This window comes from Toxoplasma gondii, chromosome XII (assembly GCF_000006565.2).
Source record: "Toxoplasma gondii ME49 chromosome XII, whole genome shotgun sequence".
Lineage (NCBI taxonomy): Eukaryota > Apicomplexa > Conoidasida > Eucoccidiorida > Sarcocystidae > Toxoplasma > Toxoplasma gondii.
Window position 1 is genome coordinate 6,698,797 of NC_031480.1, and position 23,820 is coordinate 6,722,616.

General features: G+C 53.7%; 5 protein-coding genes across 5 annotated transcripts; 2 read left to right on the top strand and 3 right to left on the bottom strand.

The window, feature by feature from the left end:
* TGME49_277240 (NTPase I) lies at positions 1-846 on the bottom strand (the record flags this gene model as incomplete). The annotated part of the gene is made up of 1 exon (XM_018781765.1): positions 1-846. A coding segment is annotated over exon 1 (610 nt), but the record flags the coding sequence as incomplete, so codon positions are not given.
* On the top strand, positions 72-3,427 carry TGME49_277230 (hypothetical protein). Its single transcript, XM_002370419.2, has one exon. The coding sequence runs from the start codon at positions 970-972 to the stop codon at positions 2,305-2,307; it is 1,338 nt and encodes a 445-aa protein (XP_002370460.1). The 5' UTR covers positions 72-969; the 3' UTR covers positions 2,308-3,427.
* Positions 3,428-3,710: 283 nt separating this feature from the next.
* On the bottom strand, positions 3,711-6,957 carry TGME49_277220 (hypothetical protein). Its single transcript, XM_002370418.2, has 2 exons — positions 5,402-6,957; positions 3,711-4,945 (listed from the first exon to the last, which is right to left on the bottom strand). Exons 1-2 carry the CDS (start codon positions 6,903-6,905, stop codon positions 4,485-4,487), a joined length of 1,965 nt encoding a protein of 654 aa, XP_002370459.2. The 5' UTR covers positions 6,906-6,957; the 3' UTR covers positions 3,711-4,484.
* A 207-nt stretch (positions 6,958-7,164) lies between these two features.
* Positions 7,165-14,720, top strand: TGME49_277150 (XPG N-terminal domain-containing protein). Its single transcript, XM_018781764.1, has 9 exons — positions 7,165-8,628; positions 9,148-9,168; positions 9,375-9,566; positions 10,051-10,112; positions 10,516-10,780; positions 11,307-11,876; positions 12,342-12,455; positions 12,989-13,061; positions 13,394-14,720. Exons 1-9 carry the CDS (start codon positions 8,536-8,538, stop codon positions 14,263-14,265), a joined length of 2,262 nt encoding a protein of 753 aa, XP_018635172.1. The 5' UTR covers positions 7,165-8,535; the 3' UTR covers positions 14,266-14,720.
* On the bottom strand, positions 14,415-23,262 carry TGME49_277090 (carrier superfamily protein). Its single transcript, XM_002370415.2, has 7 exons — positions 19,586-23,262; positions 18,903-19,105; positions 18,272-18,360; positions 17,655-17,783; positions 17,101-17,160; positions 16,391-16,442; positions 14,415-15,948 (listed from the first exon to the last, which is right to left on the bottom strand). The coding sequence occupies exons 1-7, from the start codon at positions 21,646-21,648 to the stop codon at positions 15,887-15,889; spliced, it is 2,658 nt and encodes an 885-aa protein (XP_002370456.1). The 5' UTR covers positions 21,649-23,262; the 3' UTR covers positions 14,415-15,886.
* Between the last annotated feature and the right edge of the window lie 558 nt (positions 23,263-23,820).

The window sequence follows — 23,820 nt, forward strand, 5'->3', positions numbered from 1 at the left end:
CAAAGAGGGCGTCGCGGTACCATTCGTGGAAGTCGCGAACTCCTGCTGTGCTGCAAAGCATACTGGGAATGCCCAACGCCTTGACCTGGACCTTTTGTTTCTCATTGAGCTGTGAGTCCAAAATGGCAACCGTGTCTTCTTCCAAGAGTTGCATGAGTTTCTTCGCCCCCTCGTGCATCTGAGGGACGTACTGGAAGAGAAGTCTGGCATCAACGGGCCTCGACTCCCAGTCCTTTCCAGCGTAAGTGTCCAGCCACTCTTCTAAAACTACACGAAGTCCTGCGAACCGCTTGCCAGCGCCGATGAGTTGAATACTGTCTGGGTCAATGCTACGGCCTTTATTTGGGCATGACCGGGTTTTCGCCAAGAAAACATTCGTCCTCGTCGAACTACTGCCTGCATCGATTACAACAAGTGCTTGCAAGGAATCGTGGCACCGAGTTTCCAGATTTCGGAGGGTCTGCAGGTGTTTCTTCCCGACATTAATCCGCTTTTCAGTGTCAGCGTCCACTCCCCGGAGTGACGATGAGTCTGTGCCAAGGCTTCCTTGTGGGAGGGACAAACTAACTCCAAACACCAGCAAGAGAGGCACATACACCGGCAACCACATGATGCCTACCTATAAACGGCAGCTGATTCGTACGAACACAACAGTAAAGGCAAGACGCGTCGATCGTCAAAAAAACTGAACAGCAGCTCGAACCTGGTTCTACTGACCGCTTTGGTGACGCGGAAAGTACACTGGAAGCTGCGGTAGAATGAAAGAGGTACCGGGATCGACCGGTGCGGCTTCTTTAACCCCAGGTTTCTGTTATCATGGGAGCTGCTCCTGGGCTACCCCCAACGTCGCTTCCGCGGGCGCGTCGGTGCCACCCAGCTTTCCCCTCACTCACCCCGCCGCTGCGTTCGCTTTTTGGTGTGTCTCCCGGTCGGGTGTTGCCGACGATGTAGACGCGCGATGGGCTCAGTATGCTTTCAATTCAACGCTCCTCCGCCGGTCAAGCTGTGCTGCCCTTCGTTTTTTATAGTAAAAACGTCTTCGGAGCGTTGCATCTACGACCCCTACACTACTTCACCTCTAGAACGGACGATTTTTCGTGGCCTACGGAGAAAATGGCGAAGATCTCGCGCGTTGGTGGCGGCCGCCGCGCCCTTACCCGGCCCCTGGCGGCGACTCTCGGTTTTTTCCTCCTCTCTCCCGCGAGTTTGACTCAGGTTCTGTTCGGGTCGGAGGCTCCGAACGGAGTTGTGTCAGTTCGTGCATCAGACGTCAACACCGAGGGAGATGCCACGGTTGCGAACCCCGAGGAGCGCGGCGAACTGGGGCAGGACTTGCCGAGCGCCGACGACGTGAACGAGGCAGGTGAGTCTGCACAGGACGGTGTCGAGGCCGCAGACCTAGAAGAGGTCGCTGAACTCTTCGGTGGAGAAGGCGGACTGGCGGGTCTTAGTGATTTCTTTAGAGACGCAGTGGGTTCCAACGAATTCAACGACACGCTTGAAGCGCTCGCTGAAGGCGTTGGCCTTCCCAAAGAACACCCCTTTACTTCAGAGACTGAGTCTGTCGAGGCTGGGGTTGTTCCGGAACCTGAATCGGTCGAGGCCGAAGTTGTTCCTGGACATGAAGGTCTTTCGGAGGCTGACATTGTTCCGCCCGAAGTTTTTTCTGAGCCTGAAGCTATTCCGGAGGCTGACATTGTTCCGCCCGAAGTTTTTTCTGAGCCTGAAGCTATTCCGGAGGCTGACATTGTTCCGCCCGAAGTTTTTTCTGAACCTGAAGCTATTCCGGAGGCTGACATTGTTCCGCCCGAAGTTTTTTCTGAACCTGAAGCTATTCCGGAGGCTGACAATGTTCAGCATGAAGTTGTTCAGTCACCTGAAACCATGGGGGTTGAAACCTCACTATTTGGGAGTGAAGCTGCTGGAGAGCTCCAGGAGCCGGAGTTGGCTGGTGAAACCCGAGTCACGACCGCACTGCCTTTCCTAGATGACAACAATTCTCTAACGATGGACATGGAGAACGCAGTCGGCATGGAAGGGGACGCCACCACCATGGGAGGCCTTGCGAGTTTCGCGACTGAAGAAGCTCACGCGAAACCACAGGAGGACGCGGCTTACGGCAACAAGGCGAGGATCGCGTCGCAGACGCAGCAACCTGCCAAAGCGTCCCTGATGAAAAGGATCGGAGCCACGATTGCCTCACTCCTCGCTATGGGGGGTCTGGCGTACGCTGGTCACAAGTATTTCCGCGGCCAGTCCGCCGCTTCTGGGTCGCAGCAGCCTGCGGCCGGCGACAAGAAGGACTAATTTTCTCTAGATCCAAGCCTCGGAACGTTCTACGGGCACAACGCCTCGATGTTTTTTCAGAATCCTCGCGCTCACGTAAACAATATTGGGTATGTGGCAGAAGCCCGTGCGGCACTGTCACGTACACAGCACAAGTGGAGAGGCAAAGCAGGCGGATAGCATCGGGAAATTGACAAGCTAGACTCTTTAGTGACGATGTCCCCGAATCCCTCCTTTCGTGAAGCTTCCGAGGATAAGCAGAGATGCACGAGGTCAGGGCGGCCACTCGACCCTGGGTGCAGAACGCACACACGCAGGCGCCTGTTTCACTGGAACACAGCATAGAGCTCTAAGCCGACGGTGGAAGTCGGTAGACGTAAACTTGCTATATATGCGTATGTATCTCTATAAAAGTCGTTTAACCCTTTCTTCTGTGGCCACCCTTGTGGACACCGCACGCCTCAATTCGTTGGTGCTGCGGGGTTTTGTAATTTGTCCCAGTGACGATTTTTCAGTGGGCGAACTATCACGTGGAGAGTCGATATTGCCCTTTTGTTACACGTGAGGCTTTTTTTTCAAACAGTCTTCGTCGCCGTGAATAAATTGTAAGTCAGGAGTGAAGCGGCAGATGCTTCGTGTCCAGTCCCGATGAACTGCTAGGCATCCCGCTTCTGCAAGACCGACGCTGTTCGCTTCTTGCCACACGGATGCGGAAGAGTCTTTTCCGGGCAGGTTCGAGCCCGCAGATATAGCGCAACTGGACTGCGGTGCGGACAGCCCATTTTCTGAGATTTTGACCCTAGTGCTGCGCCTCTGTTAGTACCGGTTCACCTGTAGCTGGGTGGACGCCAGAGATGGTCTTTCCGATGGAAGCTGCAGGGTATGCATGCTAGACACAGCGAACAACCAGCATTTGCGAGGAACTCACCGCATTTCTGTTTGCACCTTCACATGGCATACAAGGAGTCACGGCACCACTGGATGCACCCGGACCCCATTGGGTTCCGGTCGTAGGTTAGCATTGAAAACTGATAGGGCTAATTAGACACACGTGTGCTTTGCGTCGGTCTTTGCTCTAGTTACCGAAAGGTAAACCCTGTGAAATACGGACCAGTTAGTAGAAGAAAAGGCAACACACGTGGTTGCCTCTTTTTTGACAGTTGCAGATATCTTCCGGAAGAGAGGAAACAGACTACTGCGTCTCTGATCGGGCGTTGAGGTGCCGTCAGATTAGGCAAGGGTCTGGTTCTTAGGCACACTCGAGAGCGAACTGTCGCCTGGAGGCTTCTCTCTCGCCTAACCCTGCTGAATCAAAAGTTCACCGTTTGCCCAGCAGTCACAGGTTTGTTTTCGTCTGAAACATGGATGCCAGCTTTTCTGGCCACCTTTTTCAAGCTGCCTTCTTACGAGTGGAAAACTGCAGTGGCGTTCTTTCTCTCGCATTACCGAGACCACAAATTCTAAGGTGACCTCGACAGGCTGACGGTATGACATCGATCGACACGGGGCAGGCGTGGGCCGAAGGCCAAGTAGCCCTTCAAAGCAATTCAGGTCCTCTTTTAGGAACGGGGAATACCCAAACACTGAAGATTGCCTAGCCGGTGACCTGCATCAGTACGTGCATATATATATATATATATTTCTCCTCTCTAAATGGGTGTATGCGCTCAGTCTCCCTCTCTCTACAGCAGTATCCTTCATGTGCAGCACTCGCGAAGCATGTTTCGAATGCGTCGTGCTGGGTTTTTTGTGGACGCGAGGAGTTCGAATGATCAGTGGCGGACAAGGAAGCAGCTGCTCAGAGATAAAGAATCAGAGGCTTCAGATGTGAGTGACAGCGCCAACTTGAAATTATCTGCAAGGCATATGACACCTCGCGACACGCGATTCTGCATTTCGCAAGCGTTTCTCGAATCCTTCCTTTGTACGGGCCTCTTCCACCCTTTCTGCAAGGTCGTACATGGGACCGCCTTTCGAAGGAAAACAACACTGTTTATTACACGTTCACCAGTCCACTTGTATCCACCACAAATCCAGTGGAGAAATCGTCTCGAGTCGGCACAAAGAAAGCAGCGGCATTTGCACACTGGGTGTACCGCTACCTCTACCATGCAGACATCGATGGCCATTTCCAGTCGTACACCTTCGTTTTTTTTGAGACGTCAAGGTGATTTCTGTCTATTCCACACACCAGGCAATCATGAGAAATTCCTCACACCGTTCATACACTCCCGAACGCCTCCCTGAGACACGCTCAAGGCTATCGGCGCTACAGGCATGAACCCGGCCGCTCTGTTCGCACCGTTTCTTACACCACGCGCCTCTTTGTTCCCGACGTCTTGGAGGTCTCCACCATTCTTCCACGTTTCTTCGGTTGCTTCGCCCAAGGCATTGAACAGAGTCGGGACTTTGAAGACGACGACCTCGCGCGTCGACGCAGCTTGACGTGTGCTTGTCAGGGAACCCGTGCAGTGCCCCAGGGAGTTTGCGTTTCTCGTGGCTGCAGAAGATGCAGAAATGTTGCAAGGATCCACGAGCGACGACGACCAGCGGAGACCGATACTGTAGGAAGGAATCTGCTGCCAAACACTGCCAAGAGACGGAGTAAATGTCTGTGGTGGAACTGAGCATCCTCCGGGGAAGGTTGCATTGAAGCCGTCTGTGAAGACACCAGAGGAGACCTCAAGATCCAAATACGTGAGTTTGAGAGTTCGCAAACACAGACAACGCGGTTGCTTTCCTCTCGTTTCTCCCGACTTCTCCCGACCCTCTTGTCTATGTTCCTCTGCTGCGTCTTTCGTCTCTGCGCTTCCCCACTTCTCTCTTCTGCAAGGGCAGTCTCCTCTGTCACTCTTCCGACTCCCTCGCGTCTCGAAACTCTTTCCCCTCTGCCACTGTCGAGTTGCTCTCTTCTTAAAGATTTTCCTTCGCAGTTGTCATTTCCGAGCCGCTCTCTTTGTCTGCGTCCTTCACCGTTGGCATGTACCAGCTTTTTCCCTCTGCCTGAAGAACCTGCGGCCGTGGCGTTTCCGAGTTTCTCTTGTCCGAAGCTTCTTCCCCTCCGTCGCCTCCGTGTTTCTCGCTTGCTCGACGGCTCGTTTTCTCGGTGACTTACCTTTGTCGTGGGCTGCGAATGCCGTCTTCGCAGTCGTCAGTTGATTTGTCACAACGACAGCTAGGTGGAAACGGGTGGAAAGCACTGCCAAGAGACTTGAAGCTTGAAAGAGAGAGGCAGTGCACTCGGCAGCGGAGGGGAAGAAGGCGGGGTGGTAGATCCAGCTCAAAGAGTCAACGACGACTAAGCCATAGGTCTCGCGAGGTCTCGCTCTCTTTACAGACTGAAACTCGCAACTCTCAGAAGCGAGGTCACCCGCCTCTTCTCTGCGGCCACAAACACCCTCGTCCAGTTCTCCTTCCTCATCGTTTTCGTCGTCGCCTCCTCTGTCGCCTGCAGTAAAGACGAGTCCCTTCTCGCCTTCTTCCTCCAGCGCGTCATTTTCTCTCGTCAAGACACTCAACGTATGCTGGAGAACGGCCAGGAGCTCTTTGTGATCGAAGACACGAGCAACTTCGATTCGTTGCATCACTTCCTCTATTGCCTCATCTTCTCTCTCGCGTTCCTCTTCGTCTCTCGCCTGCTCCGCTATGCAGAGATCTCCCAGAGAAGCGACGCGTCGGCTCTCGGCCTCTCTCGCGCCCTCAGCATGCCGGAGTGAAGTGACGGACTGGGAAGCGTTGCGGAGAAGAGGCGATGCACGCGGTTTCTCTGCTTCGCGCTTCCTTTCTGGCGAAACCTCGTCCGCCGCTCTCAATTGCTTGCAAGGAAGAAATCCACGTCGGAAAACATCCTTAAAGGAGGCAACAATCTGCCGAATCCTCTCTGGACGGGCGCCCCCCTCGGAATCCAGGAAGAGTGTGCGTCTCTGGTCTGCGTCTCTTGCTCGCCATCGCATGCATCGGCTCTTCTCCGAGACACAAACAACCTCACGCCGGCTCTTGCCCGCAGAGGTAGCCGATCCCTGTCTCCGGCGCTTCGCCTCTGTGCCGGTCTCCTCGTTCCCTCGAGGCGTCGCTCTTCTCCCTCGAACTCGAGGAGCAGACGCTGACGAGGAAGAAGAAAGGAGCGGCTCGCGAGGGTGCTGGCTTGCACGCAGCGGCGACGGCGGAGCCTGAGACAAGTCGGCGGCTAAACTGGCAGCGAGTTGCAGACAGAGCGACGTCTTGCCGACCCCCGGAGGACCACAGATCTGCAGAAGACCCGCGCCGACAGGACAGCCGCCCGCGAGTAGAGCGTCCAACGAAGGCAGAAGAAATGGAATGCGGCTGCGAGGCGAGAGAGGCGGCAGAAGCTGCGAAGCCAATTTAAGGCTTCGAGGAAAACATCGGTGCGAAGAACAGGAAGAAGATATGGAGGGGGACGCGGACGAAGAAACAGTGGAAGAGAGCAACGAAGGAGAGGAAGAAGATGGAGAACGTGGAGAGGGAGAGGCCAGAAAAGAGGCTCTCGATGTCATTTCCTGAAGCGAGAGAGACACCACAGAAACCAGAGGGGGGACAATCACCTTCCTTTGCGCAGCGACCAACAGCAGGATTTCCGTGTCTGGTGCCAGTTTGGACATGCGACAAATACGCAAGGCAAACGTAAACCGATGCAAATGCCTACACACACAGAAAGACATATATATGTATATATATATATATGTTTATATACGTGGAGAAAACTACATCTGGGCATCCGGACAGAGTCAGATAGAGAACTCGGTGATCGATACGGTGCCGCATGCCGCAGGTGCAAGTCTAGGAATTCCTTTTCCCCAAAAAGAAGATGCAAGCTCCGGCCGGAGAACCTCTCGTCTGCCTACCTGTATACAAAACATATAGATGCGATGTAAAGGCAAAACCAGGACGCGCTTCTGTGCGTGGGGTTTTATATGCTGCAGATGCAGCTCTGGAGCCGGTGGTCGGCCTCGCTTTGCCGTATCTACACGCCAGAAAAAGCTGGACTACGGGGACCGTCGGAATCCTATTTTACACGCCCTCTCTGTGTCTTTGGAAGAGGCCGGCAGAGCAGGCCAAGGTTTTCGAGAAGCAAAGGAAGTCCAAAACACTGTATAAAGGACGAGACACAACAACGAGAAAGCACAGCGGAAAGCAGGCCCTGTGTGAAAATGAGTCTGTTGTGAGTGTGCATCCCGGGAGGCCAGGGGCCTAGATAGCTGCGCGCGTATGCCGGGAGAAGAGACGTTTTCTGAAGAAGAGTTCTCTTCATTTGCTCCTCAGAATTCTTTGCCTGGTCTGCGTCTGCTCTGCTGTGTTGTCTTGTGAGAAAACCGACTGAAAAGAGCCTTGTCTCCCCTCCTTCTGTTGCATGCACGCGCGCTTTTCTCACTCGAGCCCCCCAGTGTGCACTGGAGGACATGTGTGTCTTGTCGACAGTGGCCTCTCTTCTTTCTTTCGCAAAGAGTTTTTTCTTTTTCCGTCCCAGATTTTTTCCTCCGCTTCGTCTCGTCCGCCACCTGCAGGGACACTGGATTTTTTCGCCATCTATTACTCAGGTTCTTCGCGCCTTTCATTCTTCGTTCTGCGCAGTTCTCTCCGATTCTCCTGTGCGGATGAAGCGACGCGAGAGGAACTTTTTCTTCTTCCCGCCTTCTCTGGCGCCGCCCCGCCACTCGTGGTGAACTTCTTGGAACTCTGCCTTCAGCCTGCTCGCCTCCTGCCCTCATCTGTGCCGCGGAGGAGGGAGAAAGAGAGCGAGGAACGCCATACACAGGGAGGACAGGAGGTAGAGGGGAAACAACGAAGTACAGGAGAGAGAAGAGGTAAAGAACGCAGAAAAGAAAACACAGCAAGAAGCGACGAGAAGAATAACAGGAGAGAAGAGAACGAGGCGACACACAGAGAAGGGAAAGAGAGGCGAAAGAGAAGCGAAAAAAGAGGAAGACAGGAAAGAAGGAGAGACGCGCCACAGAAGGAGATAGCCCAGACGTTTCCGCCAGATGTCACACTGCGGTTTTGAGGCAAAGAGAGGAGAAGCTCGAGGAGAGTCTGTTCTGGGAGATGGCATAAAAGAGGCAGAGGGTGACAAGAGAAACTGCAGACGCGTCTGCAGAGGACCCAGACATCACTGAACAGACAGGAGACACACCTGCCGAAGCAGACCCAGACCGATCCCGATGAGGGCGAATCCGACTTCCGTTCTCTTTCGCAAACTCGAAAAAAGCCAGACCTGAGGAAACGCGTGAAGCAATGGGAGTCAAGGGACTCTGGAACTGGCTCGACAGCAACGTCAAGGAGCGCATGCACCTTCGAGACTTCTCAGGGAAAACGATTGCTGTCGACGTAGGCCTTTCGAATACACGAACAATCCTCTGTTCTCGCCATGTCCGCCAGCTGTATTTCAACGCTTTTGACGAGGCAGAATACGAAACAACTCTCTCCGTTAGCGCGAACCTTCTTCCAACGAAAAGGTGGACGCGCTTTCGCACTTGCGGATACAGATCCATGTTTATTCTTTGTGATCACATTTCACCGCGCCTGCCCTCCCCACCCACCTTCCCAGTGTTCTCTCTCTACCGATCTGTCGGCCCTTCTGTCTACTTCGCTGTCTCTCTCTCTCTCTCCTTGTCTGTGTCTCTCCTTGTCTGTGTCTCTCCTTGTCTGTGTCTCTCCTCAGCATCTCTGTGTCTGTCGCTTGGCCATCGGTCTTTGCTCTCAGTTATAGGCAGCAGCTTCGGCTGTTGTCTCAACTCCCCGTCCTCCTTTCAGTCTTTTCACTTCTGTTTCTCCCTATTTCTCTCTTCCTCGCCTACTCGTTTCAGCGTTGCTTCGTCTCCCTCTCTCCGCCTTTGTTCTTTGCAGGCCTCGTCGTGGCTGCACAAGGTAGGCACAGACGAACCGCGTGAGAGGTTCAAGGAGCGTTTTCCGCCTTCGTTCTCTTAAGCCTTCCCTGTGTGGCGTACTCCTCGAATTGCTTCCCTCTTTGACTTTCGTTTGGCTCGACCATTTTTCTTCGCTTCCTTCTCTTCGGCGCCTGAATTTTCTTGTTGGCTTCTCTTCGTTTCTGCCTCTCTGCGTTTTCTGCAAAGGCGGCTTGTGGCTGCGCTCTCGCGCTGCTTCTGGTCGAAGAGAAGAAGAGACTTCTCTCCGACAGAGAGTCGAGAGAAGAACCGGAGGCTGGTGCATGCAACCCACTTGAAGAAGAATGCGAGGCGTACCGTCAAATTCTTCGTTTCTGTCTTGGAAAAATTCGTCTCCTCACCTCCTTCGGAGTCAGGCCCGTGAGCCACTGCCTCATGTTGCTTCGAATTGCGCAAAGACAGATCGACAGAACACACCTATGCCGCCTCTTGCAGTTCTCAGAGATAACAGTTCAGCAAATACACAACGCGACCAATTGAGACATCGACCGTTAAACACACACATATTTGCATATGCATATAAATAAATATATATATATATGTGTGTGTGTATCTGACGAACGTATATACACATGCATCTGTACATGTGGCTAACTCTATAAAGACATTTACATATGCTTGCATAGATGCGTAGGCATACAACGTCGAGGAGGCAGGCATCTGTGTGTAGACATACAGTGGAGAGAGTCTGTAGGCGTATGCACACACCCCAATCGTTTTTTGAGCCATAGAGATACCCCCATATGAAGATGAGCTCCCAGTAGATCTTTCGCCTCGCAGAGCTCGAGGTTGCTCCTGCTCATATGACTTCGCGAGTGGTTGCTCTTGGATTTTGCACATGCAGTTCCTTGTCTTCGATGGAGGCCAGTTGGAGGCGAAGGCGCCAGCAAATGAAAGTCGACGCCTGTAAGCGCGAGTGCAGCCTGAGAATGAAAGCTTCCTCCAGGGTGATACGCCACAAAAGTGTATTGCACCAGCATCAAAAGCATGTCGGAGAAGTCAAGGCTATTCGCTGTCTTCCCCTCCCTTCGAGTCTGTCTCTTCTCAGCCGGTTCCGCGTCTCTGTTCCGCGAGAGCGGAGATAACCTCTTGTGTGCCTCTGTCTCACAGCGAGAAGACTGGACCAGACGAAAGGACTTCTCCTGGAGATCGAGTTCATCCACCCCCTGCATCTCCGTCTTCTCTTCTTGAAAGCGCTTCCGCGATTCTGTTCGTTCTCAAGGTCGACTTGGCGTCGATCCACCCTGCCTCCAGTCGCTTGCGCGTCAACCTTTTCAGAAATTGCTTTCCTCTCTGCGTTGGCTCTCAGGACCCGGCGGCGTCACGCGGCGCTGGCGCTCGCAGCGCACCGCGCAGGCGACGTCGCGAACGCATGGCGACATGCAGTGGGGGCAATTTCTGTTTCTCTCTCGCTGAGGAACTTCGTCTTCCGTAACCTGCAGGGTCACCAAGGAGTCGTGTGCATCTCCGCCGCGTACGAGGCAGATGCGCAGATGGCGAGGCTTGTGGCGGACGGCTTCGCAGACGCCGTGCTCACGGAGGACGGCGACTTGTTGGCTTACCAGGCTCGAATGGTGGGGGAGAGGAATGGCCCGCACACAGAAGAGGCAGCCGAAGCTGGCTCTTCGGCTTCGTCTCCACGAACTGAAGAGAACGAACAAGCAAGCGAGACTCACGTGGAAGCGCAAGAAACACCTGGAAGGTGGAGTGGTCCGCTGGGGAAAGGAGGAGGGGAAGGGGGAGAATAAAGGGGAAGGGGGGCGGATTGGCGGGGCAGGAAGACGGAGAGGAGGAAAGGCAGCGAGGGAGAGGAAAGGGAGACGAACGACCAGGAGGCAAGATGTTCTACTATTCATGAGTCTGCATTTCTCATCGAAGCTTGGCTGCATTTCTCATCGAAGCTTGGCTGCATTTTTCCTCTCAGGCTTCTCGTGTCTTTTGTCGGGGTTTGCGTTTCCTTGCTTTCCTTTTTGAGAACGATTCTCCCTTGAGACTACGTGGAAGAGTGTCTGTTGGTTCGCGCGTCTTTCTTCCACCAGTCGGTTTGCGCCCCCCTCGAGGCGCTAGGCACGTCGTTCGCCCCGTATTTCTTTTTTTCAGGTCCTCTCTCGACTGTCGGACGACGGGACTGTTCAGTGCGTAGACTGCGCTCGCTGCTTCCATCTCGAGAGGCCGAGAGGGGAGAGGAGGCAGCGAGCAAAGGCCGAGTCCACCAGTCCCACCCGCGAACCGGACGCGCCTTGTTCATCCGTGGCCTTTCGCTGTCCTTCTTCTCTTTCGGACTCCTCAAGTGCGTCGGCCTGCGTCTCTTCTCTTCGCCCATCTTCTGCCTCGCGTACTACGTCCCCTACTTCCTCTCATGCTTCCCCCTATAGTTCATCGTCGTCGCGTTCGTCTTCCTCTTTGTCCTCTCATTTCTCTTCGCTTTCTTCTTCTCCTTCTCGTGCCTCTCCTCTTCCTTCTCCTGACTCTGCCTCGTTTTCTTCTGTCTCTTCGCCGCCCCTTGCTTCTGCGTCGCCGCGTCCTTCTTCCGCGTCTCTTGGCTTGTCGCTCGACCGCTTCCAGTTGATCTGTGTGTTGGCCGGGTGCGACTACGCACCCAACATCCCCGGCGTCGGTGTGCGCACTGCGGCGCGGCTCGTGCGAAGGCATGGCGCCGACGTCCACGCCGTAAGGTTATTCGTGAGAAGCCAGCGATTCCGACAACATCATTCCACTTAAGGATAACGGGTGTCGCGCCGCGGGGGAGGGGGGGGGGAGGGGGGAGGGGGGCGGCTCAAGGTCTATCAAGCATGCGAGTTCGGGCGTCGCGTGAACACGATTTGAAAAAAGAGATTTCACAGTCCCACCGTGCGCACAAAATATACAGTCCCAGCAGTGGCGCTTAGCATGTAGAAGAGTCGAGTGAGAGGTGCCCATGCGGTGGCTTCCTGACTCCGCGTCGAGTCGCTCTCCTCGATGGAGCTGTGTACAGACTGAGACAATTAGATCTGCGGTGTCTGCTAGTTTTTACTGAAGGATGCGTTTGTTGGTTGGAGGAGAGATACGAGATTTTCGACGCTTCAGACGGGCGGAGAACGAGAAGACGAGAAGTACGCTTTTTCCTCGCATGCGCGCTGCTGTAAAACTATGCAGATTCTTCAGGATCTCCGAGCTTCTGGGAAATCGATTCCACACAACTACGCCCACCAAATACGCCTTGCCCTCTTGACGTATCGCCATCAAACTGTCTTTGTGATTTCTCCAACGGTAGGACCAAGGCCCACTCTGTTTCGTCCCTTCCTTCTTTCCCGAAAAGGGTTCTTTCGACTGATGCAAACTCGTTTTCTGTCAGGCGTCCACACGCCTCATCGCGCTACGCGAGGCCAGAGAAAAGGAGAAGTTTCACCTTGTCTCTCTCTCCTTCCAAGCCCGATAGTCCGCCAGAAAACTGTCGAACTACAGGATGACGATGCCACTCTTTCGAAACAAACCTCGTTCCGAACACGGTTTGTCTAGGGAACACATCCTCACCATTCCTTTGTCAACGTTCCAGTGAAACAGTGCGCGTATATCTAAGTCGACTGACACACACATGCGTAGGCGTATACGTATACACAAATACATAAGTATATATATATATATATATATATATATATATATGCTGTATGTCATGTCGATTGCGTCTCTGTCTGTGCACGTTGTTCTTTAATGGTTAGGCTCAGTATTTCGAAGAAATTTGCATGCTTTGTGTGATGCCTTGTCTTGGAACGCCCATGTGGTTGGTCTGTGTTGAATTCCAGTGGGAGATACGCATGGCGCCTCTGACGGATCTGCCAGCAGCGTCGCTGTCTCCAGACATCCTTCGCTGCCTTGGTAAGTCTTGCCTGTCTTTCATGCCCCGATCGCAGGACGCGTAACCCGTCAAGAACAGGGATTGTGTCTCATTTTTCATGCTCTGAAGCGCCCGTGTAGCCAAATGGACGCTGAGTTGCAAGCGCGAAGGAAAACACCGAAGCAGACCGGGTGTTCGAGCACTCATACATGCACCTATATATATATATATATATATGTAAACGTTAAGTGTATGTATCTGCGTGTATTTATGTGTATGACGTGTCTGCATGTAACTCCTTTCTACGTGGCAGTAGTGTGTTCACATGCCCGTTTTCACCTAGGCCGTTTCCCTGTTTCGTTATGTTGTTTAGGCGTTGTTTACGACGACGAAACAGCCCGAAGTCTGTGTCTGGGGTTTCGCCATCCTGCCACTTTGGAGATTCTCCACCCTCGCATGCACCCGAAAGTGCCTCCGCCGCTCTGTTGGTTGAACTGCAAAGACGCGAGCGCGAAGCCGCAGTCGGCTGCTCAGAGAAACTTTTCGAAAGAAAACGATGCCAGCCTCTCCGACGAGAACTCCACTCCATCTGGAGCTGCTCTTAAGCACAGCGCCTTGAGTCCGGAGGGGAAGCTTTCCGCCAAGAGACTCAGCCTGTTTCGAAGGTGTCCCTCGTCTGCGTCAGAGGCGGAAGACGCTAGCAGTGGAGCAGGCCGGAAGCACACGAAGAAATGCCGATCCGAAACACTAAACAATTCACAAACAGAGACGCTCTGTACAGATGCTGACAACATAGAACGCAAATCGCAGACAGAAAGAAATGGTGCATCGCCGGTTCGCTGCAGCCTGGAAACACCCCGCCAGCCTCCACACACTGGTGTGTATGTACACCACCTAGCAGATGCACCACAGTTGCTACCTGCTGAGTCGAATACTAATACTGCGGTTTGTGAAGACTCTAACGAAAAGGATGGAAGGGTAGCCCAGTCAGTTGCAGAAGCGATTGGACAGATGGACGAGCTGGAAGGTCGCGGGACGATCGAAAGAAAGCCGAGGTTCCCCGCAGAGCCTGTGGCTGCTCGTTCGCCGGTGGTGAAGTTAGAGCAAACACCGCGCAACTCTACGTCGTGTTCGGCTGCTGTCAGGCCAACAGTCACCAGTGTCAGTGCCAAGAGGAAGACAACATTCTTTGGCTTACTCGGAATCCGCCGAGGTCTTCCCGGTGTGCAGCGAAAAGACAAATAGCATAAAAAACCCCGGAATTTGGATAATTTCATGCTTTCGACTGAAACGGCTTTCACGTGCGACGCAGAGGCGCGCCCGTCAAGTTGTTTCTTTCGACATCAAAATGGACTCACCTAAAACGCGACGTGGAAAGCTTACATGTGCCAAGCTTGGTGTCTTCCGCCTATTCTTACACACCGCGTACACATGTAGCTAATTATCTCCGAGGTGTGAACATTAACTTCGGAGGCTGCTGACTGTTTCATGTGTGTTTGCTGGTAGTGACACAAGCGTGGTCACATCCCCACAAAAAAAAAGAATCCCCCTTCTGCTTCCATGTCTGACAGTCGAGGTTCCTGCGGTTCGGCTGCGTTTCCGATTCCGCCCAGCGTCGTCGAATGCCAACTGAGAACTACACGAACATTAGAACTCTCAGCTGCTCTTGTTTTTCTTCCACTTACTTCAGACGGTTCAACAATAGTTGCAACTCTCTGTTTTCGCTTTGATGTCTGCGTTACTGCCTTCCGTGTCACCGCGGAACCGTCTCGCAGTTCATCGAATACACGCGACCCCCTCTCGAAAAACACTCTTTGTTATGTTCAGTATCCTCGGTACTACAGTGTCTGTTTGTTCGATCTGAGTGACACCATCGTGGACATAAGATTACCGAATATCACGGTACCGCTGTGATTGCGCACTTTCCTTTCAGGCACACGGCATAGTTCCACCTGTCCCACTCACTGCCAGTACAGTCCGGTGTACCGGTGAAAGTCCCCGTTTCTCAGTGCAGTTCCGCATTCCAGCTTCCCTTGTATGATTTAACTCAGTTAATCAGTAAAGGCTTGGTATTCGGTACCAGCCGGTCTAAAATAGTGATGTGTGTTCCGATCCGCCCTAGTCTTGATTTCGCATCTGGGCTCCACATTGCATCCTCCACCAAGTCCTAGCTTGATGGCTGTGAATCCTGAGTTTTCTTTCTTTGGGGTCAACCGAAGGACGTTCTGTGTCTGTTGCTTGTGTTTGCATTCCGCACCAGACCGTGAGACTTTGCGGTCTCGTTTCCGTTCCTGCACGGACAAAAGGCGTGTTACCGACGTGGATATCGACGAGTCTGAGAAGTCCGACGTCTACCGAGCCGACTGCGCTTCACTGAGTGCGGATCAGCCATCCCGCGACCGCGACAGGAAAGCTATCTTGGCACAAGCTGCCGACACAGTCTCTATTTTACGCTTCCTAAGACACAAGAAACAGGGACAGCGAGCCTTGGGCTCTTCCCGCGAACATAAAACTGACACACGAAGGAAAGCCTGTCACGTCGCCGGCCTAGAGGAACTCGGGTTGTGCGCTGCGATGTGTTACGCGGCGCAGATCTACTTAGACAAAATCTACCGAGCGCGAGAGATGCATCCGCTGCAAAAGCCACCCGCACCTCTCGAAAGGCTCTCCTGCTAGGGTTTCGAGCCAACGCAAGAAACTGACAGACAAAATCACCGCGCTGCGAACGCGGTCGCCACACTGTCTACAGAGAGCTGACTAGAAAGTTACACACGCATGCACACGAAAAGACACCCCGATCGGGGTGCACGCGTGCACACCCGTTGCTTGGCCCTGTCGACGTGGAACCCACAAATCGGGAGAGCGTTCACATATTCCCATCTGCAACGTTGAACCGTTTCCAGAGGAACTTGACGGTTTCGTAAGTGCCTGAGAAATATCGCAGAGAAACGCAGGTAGCGAGACCAAAGTGGCGGGAGGGGAAACACTACAGGCAAGAGCGGTGCATTGAAGTCGGAAACAACACGCAAAACCTACACCTCCAAGCTGGCTCCCTTACAAGGCGCTTCATTCAACAATCGAGATATCGGACACACGACGTTCCTCATTCCAAGCCAAACAATCACATGGATACTCTAAAAGACGTCAGAACCGATCAGAACGACTCCTGCGTATCTGTGTTTATATCCGTATCCTGACAGAAATGCATCGGCAGATACAGTGGCGCACATGCACATTCATAGGGTAGCATATACGCGTGACGATGCTTTAGTCTGGAGAACACCTCGGTAAATATTTAGAAGCCTTGGTTCGGTGCATGCAGTGGAATCGAAATATACGCAAAACGCATCTGCGAAGCCGCTCCACTTACCCCAACAAATGCCTGTTGCTGGAGTGTTTAACGCAATCCTCGTCGAGGTGCCCTGAGGATCGAATGAATGAAAGACTCAAAAACCAATGTGGAAGACGCTCGTTTCCGCGGCCCCCGTCTTGGAGAGCGACAACGATGAACTGCATTCACTCTCGGAAGCTGTGCCAGCCGGCCTCTACATGCAAATGCTAGGGCAAACGCATCGACCGCCCATGTGACACTCACACACACATAGACACAACGAATACAGACACGCGATCCTACACATATATACAAATACGCATTCATAGGTCCAGACATCCAATACGCGCAATATATATATATATATATATATATATATGGAAGTCGTCGATAACTGCATGCATTTTCATCGTGCTTATCCACGCGTACTACGGCAGTTCTCATGATCGACACGTATCGAGAGTGATGTCGATAAATCCATCGCGACTAACACCAACAAGCATAGAATCAGACATGCACGCATAAGGACAAATGTACAAATACGCCTGTGTACGTAAGCGACCGCATCGTGACACGCCAGGATGAGCAAACAGTGCGATGGAGAGTTAGGAGATCCTCTGTGCCTCGCAGCTCTGTACCCGCTGCAGCTGCCGGAGCCTCTGGCCATAAAAACGAAAAGCCGAGCGACGTCCCTCCTTTGTGAAACTCCACGAGAGTGCAACGTTAAGGCAAACTGGCAAACGTCTTACCCTCCAGAAACCTCGAAATCCCTCTTCTCTGAAAATCGTCCGGACCGCACTATGCAGCGACTGCAGAGAACAGAAGCAAAAGTATAGTTCATCGGAATTCAAGTTTTACACACCTGCGAAAAAGGTTCTCCTTTATCAGAAAATCGTGCCTCACCTGCCCTGCTACGTGACAACATGCTACACCCACAATACACACGCACGCGCTGTTGTCCCACCATGAGGTCGAGAAGACCCAGCCAAATATATATATATATATATATATATACGTTTATGTAAATACGTATATATGGTCAAGCACATACCCCTTAGACATATATATATATATATATATATATATATATATATAGAGAGAGAGAGAGAGAGAGAGAGACAACATGTATGTGTCCTATCGTTAATGTTCACAAGCATTCTGCATGTGCATATATATACATGCACACAACGGAAAGACCCCCGGAACGCACATTTCGACAGGTAAATGTCGTGGACCTCCAAGCAGCGGATTGGAGGGAGTGGAATGAATCGAGAGCGCTGAACGTTTTGTGTCTTTTGCCTACACTGTATTTTTTTGTGACGCGTGGAAGGAATGCTTTCTGGACACAAGCCGGTCGATGCTGCTGTGCTCGGTCAGAGCCTCCCGCCCGGCCACAGACCCGCATACGCGCTTGTCGGGCCACGGCCTCTTGCTGCATGCAAAGAAAAAAACATCTGCTCGCACCATTTCGCCAAATCCGCTTCCTATCTCATGAAGACTCACGTTCGCTGCATGTCCTTCTTCCACGCGATCAGCACATAGGTGCACAGCAGTGATTGTTTCACGACATCCATACATTCGAGATACCGCTTGTTTCATATAATATGTATATGTAGATATTGCTTTATCACTTGCTTTGCATCTTTACATATTTTTATACATACACATATCGCGTGTTCCATAGAAAATTGCATTAACTCATCCTTTCCACGAAGCGAGTGTTTGTTCCGGTAGCTCTTGAAAAGGTGCATTGTGCACAAGAGTTCCTGAACGTCGGTCCGCATGTCTTTCTTGGGGCTTCTCAGTTTCGACTAACCACACTTTCCGCCACGAGTCGACCTTGCGCAGAAGTTTTCTCAGTCCGCAGAAAAAGACAAGGCGCACGCAGGAAAGGCCATGAAAAGAAACCTTTAAGCTTACCTGCTGGCGATAGCAGTCTTGAGTTTGGAGTCTTGTTTTGATGACGTCGAGAGGATTCGAGATGAGACCCGCCACGCCTCCGCTGACGGCTAAGTGACATTCCAGGTAACAGAGACACACGGCACTTTCGATTTTCGAGCGTTCCTACACGGAATCACTTCGCTTTCTACACGACCACAGTCCGTATTCACATCTGCATACACCCAGAATTACGGACAATACCTTCGATATATACATATATATATATATGTATGCATATATATTCATGCGTGTATATTGTAGGCAAGCGCGTAGAAGGAGGGTGGAAGGCTGCGTTGTCTTGAGACAACCAGACTCTTTTTATCGGCGTATCTCCTGGAGCGTCTGTGCACAAGGTATGCACTGAAACGATGTAGACTCTGCGAGGAAACTGAAGTGCATTTTTGCTCACAGAACACGATTCGCCTCCACCCGCTGGCGCCTCCGAGTTCCCCCTGCTTCTGGAGTCGCTCTGTCTCTCTACTGGTGTCCCCTCTTGAGACGGTCGTAGGTCACTCAGACCTGTTCGCATGGCAAGGAGCGCAAAGCGTCGATCAAGGAAAGCTTCTTTCGCAGTGTTGACTCGACAGCCTGAACTCAAGTCTTCGTTTACCTGCGCAGAAGAAGTAGAGATGCAGGTGGCTGCGGCGATCGGCCCCTTCGCAGGGAGGCAGAACGGCTTGCTTCATCCACTCGTTCACGCAGACGAGAGTCGCTCCGAACGGCACATTCAAAAGCACTGTTGCCGGAAGGCTCCGACACAACGCCATCCCGCCTTCGTCCTGGAGCACCGTCCGTAGGCAGTCCAAGGGACTCCTAAAAACAAACACAAAGATTGCACATGACATACAAGAGTCAAAGCCATCCACGCAGGCATACGTGGTGACACACATCAAGAAATGTATCCGGACATGCACAGAGAGACACACAAATACACACCCCCAGACTTGCATGAAGACGTACCTTAAAACATGCATCAAGACATGGACTGGAGGCCGTCCAAAAAACCAATATGGACACCCAAATACAGCCCAATCCAGGTTTCGATCTGTGTTGACACACTGAGAAACTTTTGTACGCAAAAAAGACTCTTAGTCCTTTGACATCATGCACAAACACAAGGTCTCCCGAATCATCTTCCTCGCGTACTGTTACGATTCACTTAAAGTTCTCTTCGGTCTTCGCTTCCCCGCCAAACAGGTTTGGGCCTCTCCATCTTGGAATTGAATCCGCGCCTCTTCCCCTGTTTCTCCCCCCTTCGGGTGTGGCGACGATGCATATGCAGTGCAAGCTCACTTGTAGCAGCCAAGCTGAAGCCTCTGCTTAATCACATCCATCGGCGTGAGGATGACGTCGTGCGTGAGTGTCGCGATCCCCCCGCAAATGAGGGACTCTATCGGCGAAAGCTGCGCCCCCTCGGCTGCGACCTGGGCACCCGCCTCTCCAGTGCATGCGCCTCCTCCGGGGGCGCGAGGGCGGTCGCCGACGGCGACCCAGCCGTCGGCCCACCCGGAACCTGGAGGGACGTCGCCTGGGTCCCGGGGCTTGAGTGGGCTTTCTCTCTGGTGTGGTCCATTCGAGGCGTCACCGCCGGCTGTGTCTGACCTTCTCCGTCGCTTCATCGCCGCGTCTTCAGTCTCGCTGGGGACGGGGCCGCGCCCCTCTGGGAGCGACAATCGCTCCTTTTTCTCGAGGAAGAACTGCTTCATTCTCTCGTAGGAAAGAAAGTAGAATGCATGCGCAGGAATGCATCCCGAGGCGACCGCTGTGGCGCCTCGGTAGAAGCGCGGAATGCCCCCTTCTGCGTAGAGCGACTTCGCAGCGGACACTATGGAGAATCTCCCTCGCGAGACGCGAAACTCTTCTTCGGCAATAGGCGCCAAGGTCGCATGCGTGCGACACGCTGTCTTCCGAACCAGCGAGGCAGAGACACCGGAGCCGCGGGAGTCGCCGGGTCCGGCCAGTATCGCTAGCTGTCTCCGCCACACCGCGCCGGCCCCAGGTCCTTCCAGAGCGGCTGCGGAGTGCCAGGGAAACCGCGGGGCCTGGCCGCGCTCGCCGAGAGGCGGCGCCAGGAGGGACGTTGGCACGGAGAGAGGGAAGACAGAATGAAGGGAGAAGGCAGAGCGGGAGAAAGGGGAGACAGCCGATCCGGATGCCGGAAAGAGTCGTGCAATGCCGACGCAACTGGAAGACGGGACGCCCCGGACGCGATCAGGACCCACAGCGCGAGCGGACGCCCCGGTCAGGTTTGGACACACCGACGCGAAACGCATGCGCTCCACCGCATCCTCGAGAGAGCGAGCAATTGGTCTTTGACGCGCGCCAGAGAGAATGTGACCTACATCGTTGCACGCAGGGACCGACGAGTTGCCACGATCTCTAAAAGCCCTGGCCAGTGCACCTTGGCCTTCGCCGCCTCTTAAAACATCTGCGACGCGCCTTGAAGATCCGCCCCGCTGATAAACTTCAGTCAACAGCAGCCCCGAGGAAGAAGGGACCGCGCGCTGCCTGGCTTGCTGGCTAGCTGGGCTGCACCCAAACGCCCTGGGGCCCAGGCCCGCCTCTCGCAGAGCCACCGCGGGCCACGAGCCCCCTGGCGACAGCGAGAAAGAGGCGTATGGCCTCGAGACCGTCACTAAGGGGCGCAGACCCGTCCCCCGATCCCCTGGATTTTTCACGGGCGTCGAGTACGCCAGCGAGGACAACGGCGAAGGCCCAAGGCAAGGCCCCTGTCCGACGGGCGGCAGGGGGTTTCGCCGAAGCGGACAGAACCGCTCAAGGGGACTGTGGGGCATTTGGAGGGCCACGCGCCCTTCGGCGGGACCCGCGGCGAGTCGTCCCTCCGTCCCGCCGCCCCAGAGAGAGCGGGCACCGTCCCCGGCATAGGGCCTGTTGGAGAGACCTTGCGAGGCAGGAGTCTCTCGAGGCTGCGCGTCGCGAAGACAAGAAGTTCGCGGCTCTCTTTGCTCACCTCGCGTGCAGTCTGTCGACGCCTCCGAGGGGTGTGGAGGCGGGGACATACACAGGGCTTGGGCTCGAGTTTTGATCGTGTCAATCGGGTACACAGCCAAGTGTTCCATCAACCCCGCAATGCTGCCCGCAGCTGCATGCAGGGGCAAGGGCCAGTCGCCCTGCCACTCTTCCCAGTCGAGACTTGTCTCCCACCCCTCGGGCCTCCGGGCCGCCGGTTCTCTGCCTTTCACTATCTCCTCCATGTTTGTCTTCTCGCTCTTCTTCTCGCTGAGCTCTCCACTTTCAGACCCTGGCTGCGGCGCCTTCGAGGCGTTGAAGGCCGCCCCCTGGGCGCCTTTAGGCCCGACCAGCGGGGTCCTGTCCCCTCTGCCGCCCTCCTGCATAGATGGTTGAGACGGAAGCGGCCAGAGGAGGCCCGCCAGATATGGCACTGTTTCGAAATATGCAGGATCGAAGAACAAAGACTTCTGCGCTGCACAGCCTTGCTTGCCTAGCACCTCCGTCGCTCAAGAGTGAGGACTGTGAGTTCTAGAAGAGACGCATGTCCCTCGACAGAACGCTTCTCTCTCTCAGTAGTCACGTTTCTCTCGGGGTACGAGGAAGCCTTCGTCTGTGTATATTTAGACTGATGGGCCTCTACACCTCTACACATCCAAGGGATGCGGCGCAATTCCAGAAATCCGGATCCCCTCACGCAGGAAAAGCGAGACGAGCGACCCTACCGCCGCAGTTGGTTTCGAACTCATGGAACAAACGCACAGAGACACATGGATGAGTCGCCGAAGGGACTTGCACATGTGCGTTTCTCCATGCACAAATCCGCAGCGCGAGAATGGACCGACAGCGGCCACAGATCAGCACAGATTGCGGACGAAATCTCCCCAATCGTAGCGGCAGGGAAGGCCAGGACGAAGCGGGGCACACAGACAACAGCGTAAAACGGAACCGCGTCGGAGGGCTTTTGAGGAAAGCCAAGCGCTCAGAGCACTCTTTCGGCAGTGCAGCAATTACAGACAGGAAAGAAGACAGGCCAAAAAAGGAGAAAAGGCGCCACAGGGATCCAGCGCACGAGCCAGTGTGCCCCCCAACGTGCAGGGTGAACGGAAAAGCGCAAAGGGAATCGCAGTCGAATGGAAGAATGTCAAGTGAAGAGCCGAATGAAAACGCAGCATGACTGGCAGGGTTTGGCAGACGTTGGACCGGGAGAGGAACGAGTGTGTCGCGGGTCAAAAAGGAAGCTTGCGCGCTGCGGCTGCGGGGCTTTGTCTGTTCTGTCGATTCTCAACGGAACCACCCGATCCGCGAAACGGGAAGCTGACCAGGAAGGCGCTGGTCCACACTCCTTCAACGATACATCTGCCACTCAAAGAAAAAGACAACGACGCCCGGCAACGAAATCACTTTGTACGCCAAGAGCACGGCACACGCAACGGTGAAAAGTAGAAATTGTCGCCAGACGAAAGCAAACGCATGCACTCCACCGTTGACCACATCGGCTGCCGCGAAACTCCACCGCGCACGAGGCGGCGGGTTCGTTGCCCGCGGAAAAACAAAACAGCTGCAATTTTGCAATCTAGAGAGGAGTTGTGCGTCGCTGAAAGAGATGGAGGTAGGTGATCCGGTGGATATGCAGGTACAAAGAGAAGAAAAGTACGGAGGTTGGCGGGGAATTGTTTCCCAGTTGCTAAGATATGTCCCGGGGAGCCTTAACAGCGGCGAGGACGAGAAAACGGGGGTAAACAGGGCTACAGCACACTGCGAGTTTTCATGGCCCCGCTAGGCAGAAAACTGACACTTTTGAAAATGTTTGATTTCAGCCGCTGTCGGGACACCGGGTTCCCACTAAGAAGACGACGAACCACGTGGAAGAATCAGTGTGTACGTCGAGTTCTCATAGGAGCCGCCGGAGAAGGGATAACGGGAGACATCATTTCTGCAGTGATTCTTGCAAGGACGGGGTCCGTCAGTAATCGGTTTTGTTCTGGAGCGCTTCGCTTCGTTTGCCTTTTCTCTGAGGCCACACCTTCAACACGTTCCACTGGGCCTTCGCGCGGTGGACCGTAACGACGTACAGAGGGGTGTGAGACTAGCAGCATAGACAAACCTGCGTTCTCCCACTGAATCCACCGAAGAAACGGGAATCTTCTTCCGTATCATCGCGGCATGAAAACTCGAAGGAAGGAAAGGTAAAGACAGGAAAGGTAGGAGGAAAGGACACCTGTGAAACAGAGGATGCTCCTTGGGCCAGACTCGTCGGCGGACCCGTGGCAACAAGGTGGAAGCAGGGCGTACCAGACATTCTTGATCCTTTTCCTCGCTGTCGCTCTCTTCTTTAGTGTTCTAGCAGACAATAACACGATGTCAAAGAATGGTGCAGTTACTCAGTTCAGTAATAAGCTATTGGCGCTGAAGTCACTGTCCGCTCAACTCGAGTTAATGGTTACTTTCCAGTTGAATGCCTGTCGGAAAAGACATTCGAGTCTGATTCCCCTGTTCTCAGCAGATTACATGGCTCAATAATAACATAGAGCTCTGTTGGAAACTCAGCAAAGTGC

Bases quoted from the DNA above. Each gene is read 5' to 3' on its own strand.
- TGME49_277090 (XM_002370415.2), bottom strand. From the start codon at position 21,648: ATGCAGGAGGGCGGCAGAGGGGACAGGACCCCGCTGGTCGGGCCTAAA. The intron at 17,784-18,271 runs GTAAGCTTAAAG...CTTTGCATGCAG, and splicing joins AAGACTGCTATCGCCAGCAG to CAAGAGGCCGTGGCCCGACA. The intron at 16,443-17,100 runs GTAAGACGTTTG...TTCGATCCTCAG, and splicing joins GATTTCGAGGTTTCTGGAGG to GGCACCTCGACGAGGATTGC.
- TGME49_277230 (XM_002370419.2), top strand. From the start codon at position 970: ATGCTTTCAATTCAACGCTCCTCCGCCGGTCAAGCTGTGCTGCCCTTC.
- TGME49_277150 (XM_018781764.1), top strand. From the start codon at position 8,536: ATGGGAGTCAAGGGACTCTGGAACTGGCTCGACAGCAACGTCAAGGAG. The intron at 10,113-10,515 runs GTAAGCGCGAGT...GTTGGCTCTCAG, and splicing joins GCAAATGAAAGTCGACGCCT to GACCCGGCGGCGTCACGCGG. The intron at 12,456-12,988 runs GTAGGACCAAGG...GTTGAATTCCAG, and splicing joins TCTTTGTGATTTCTCCAACG to TGGGAGATACGCATGGCGCC.
- TGME49_277220 (XM_002370418.2), bottom strand. From the start codon at position 6,905: ATGTCCAAACTGGCACCAGACACGGAAATCCTGCTGTTGGTCGCTGCG. The intron at 4,946-5,401 runs GTAAGTCACCGA...GTGTCTTCACAG, and splicing joins ATTCGCAGCCCACGACAAAG to ACGGCTTCAATGCAACCTTC.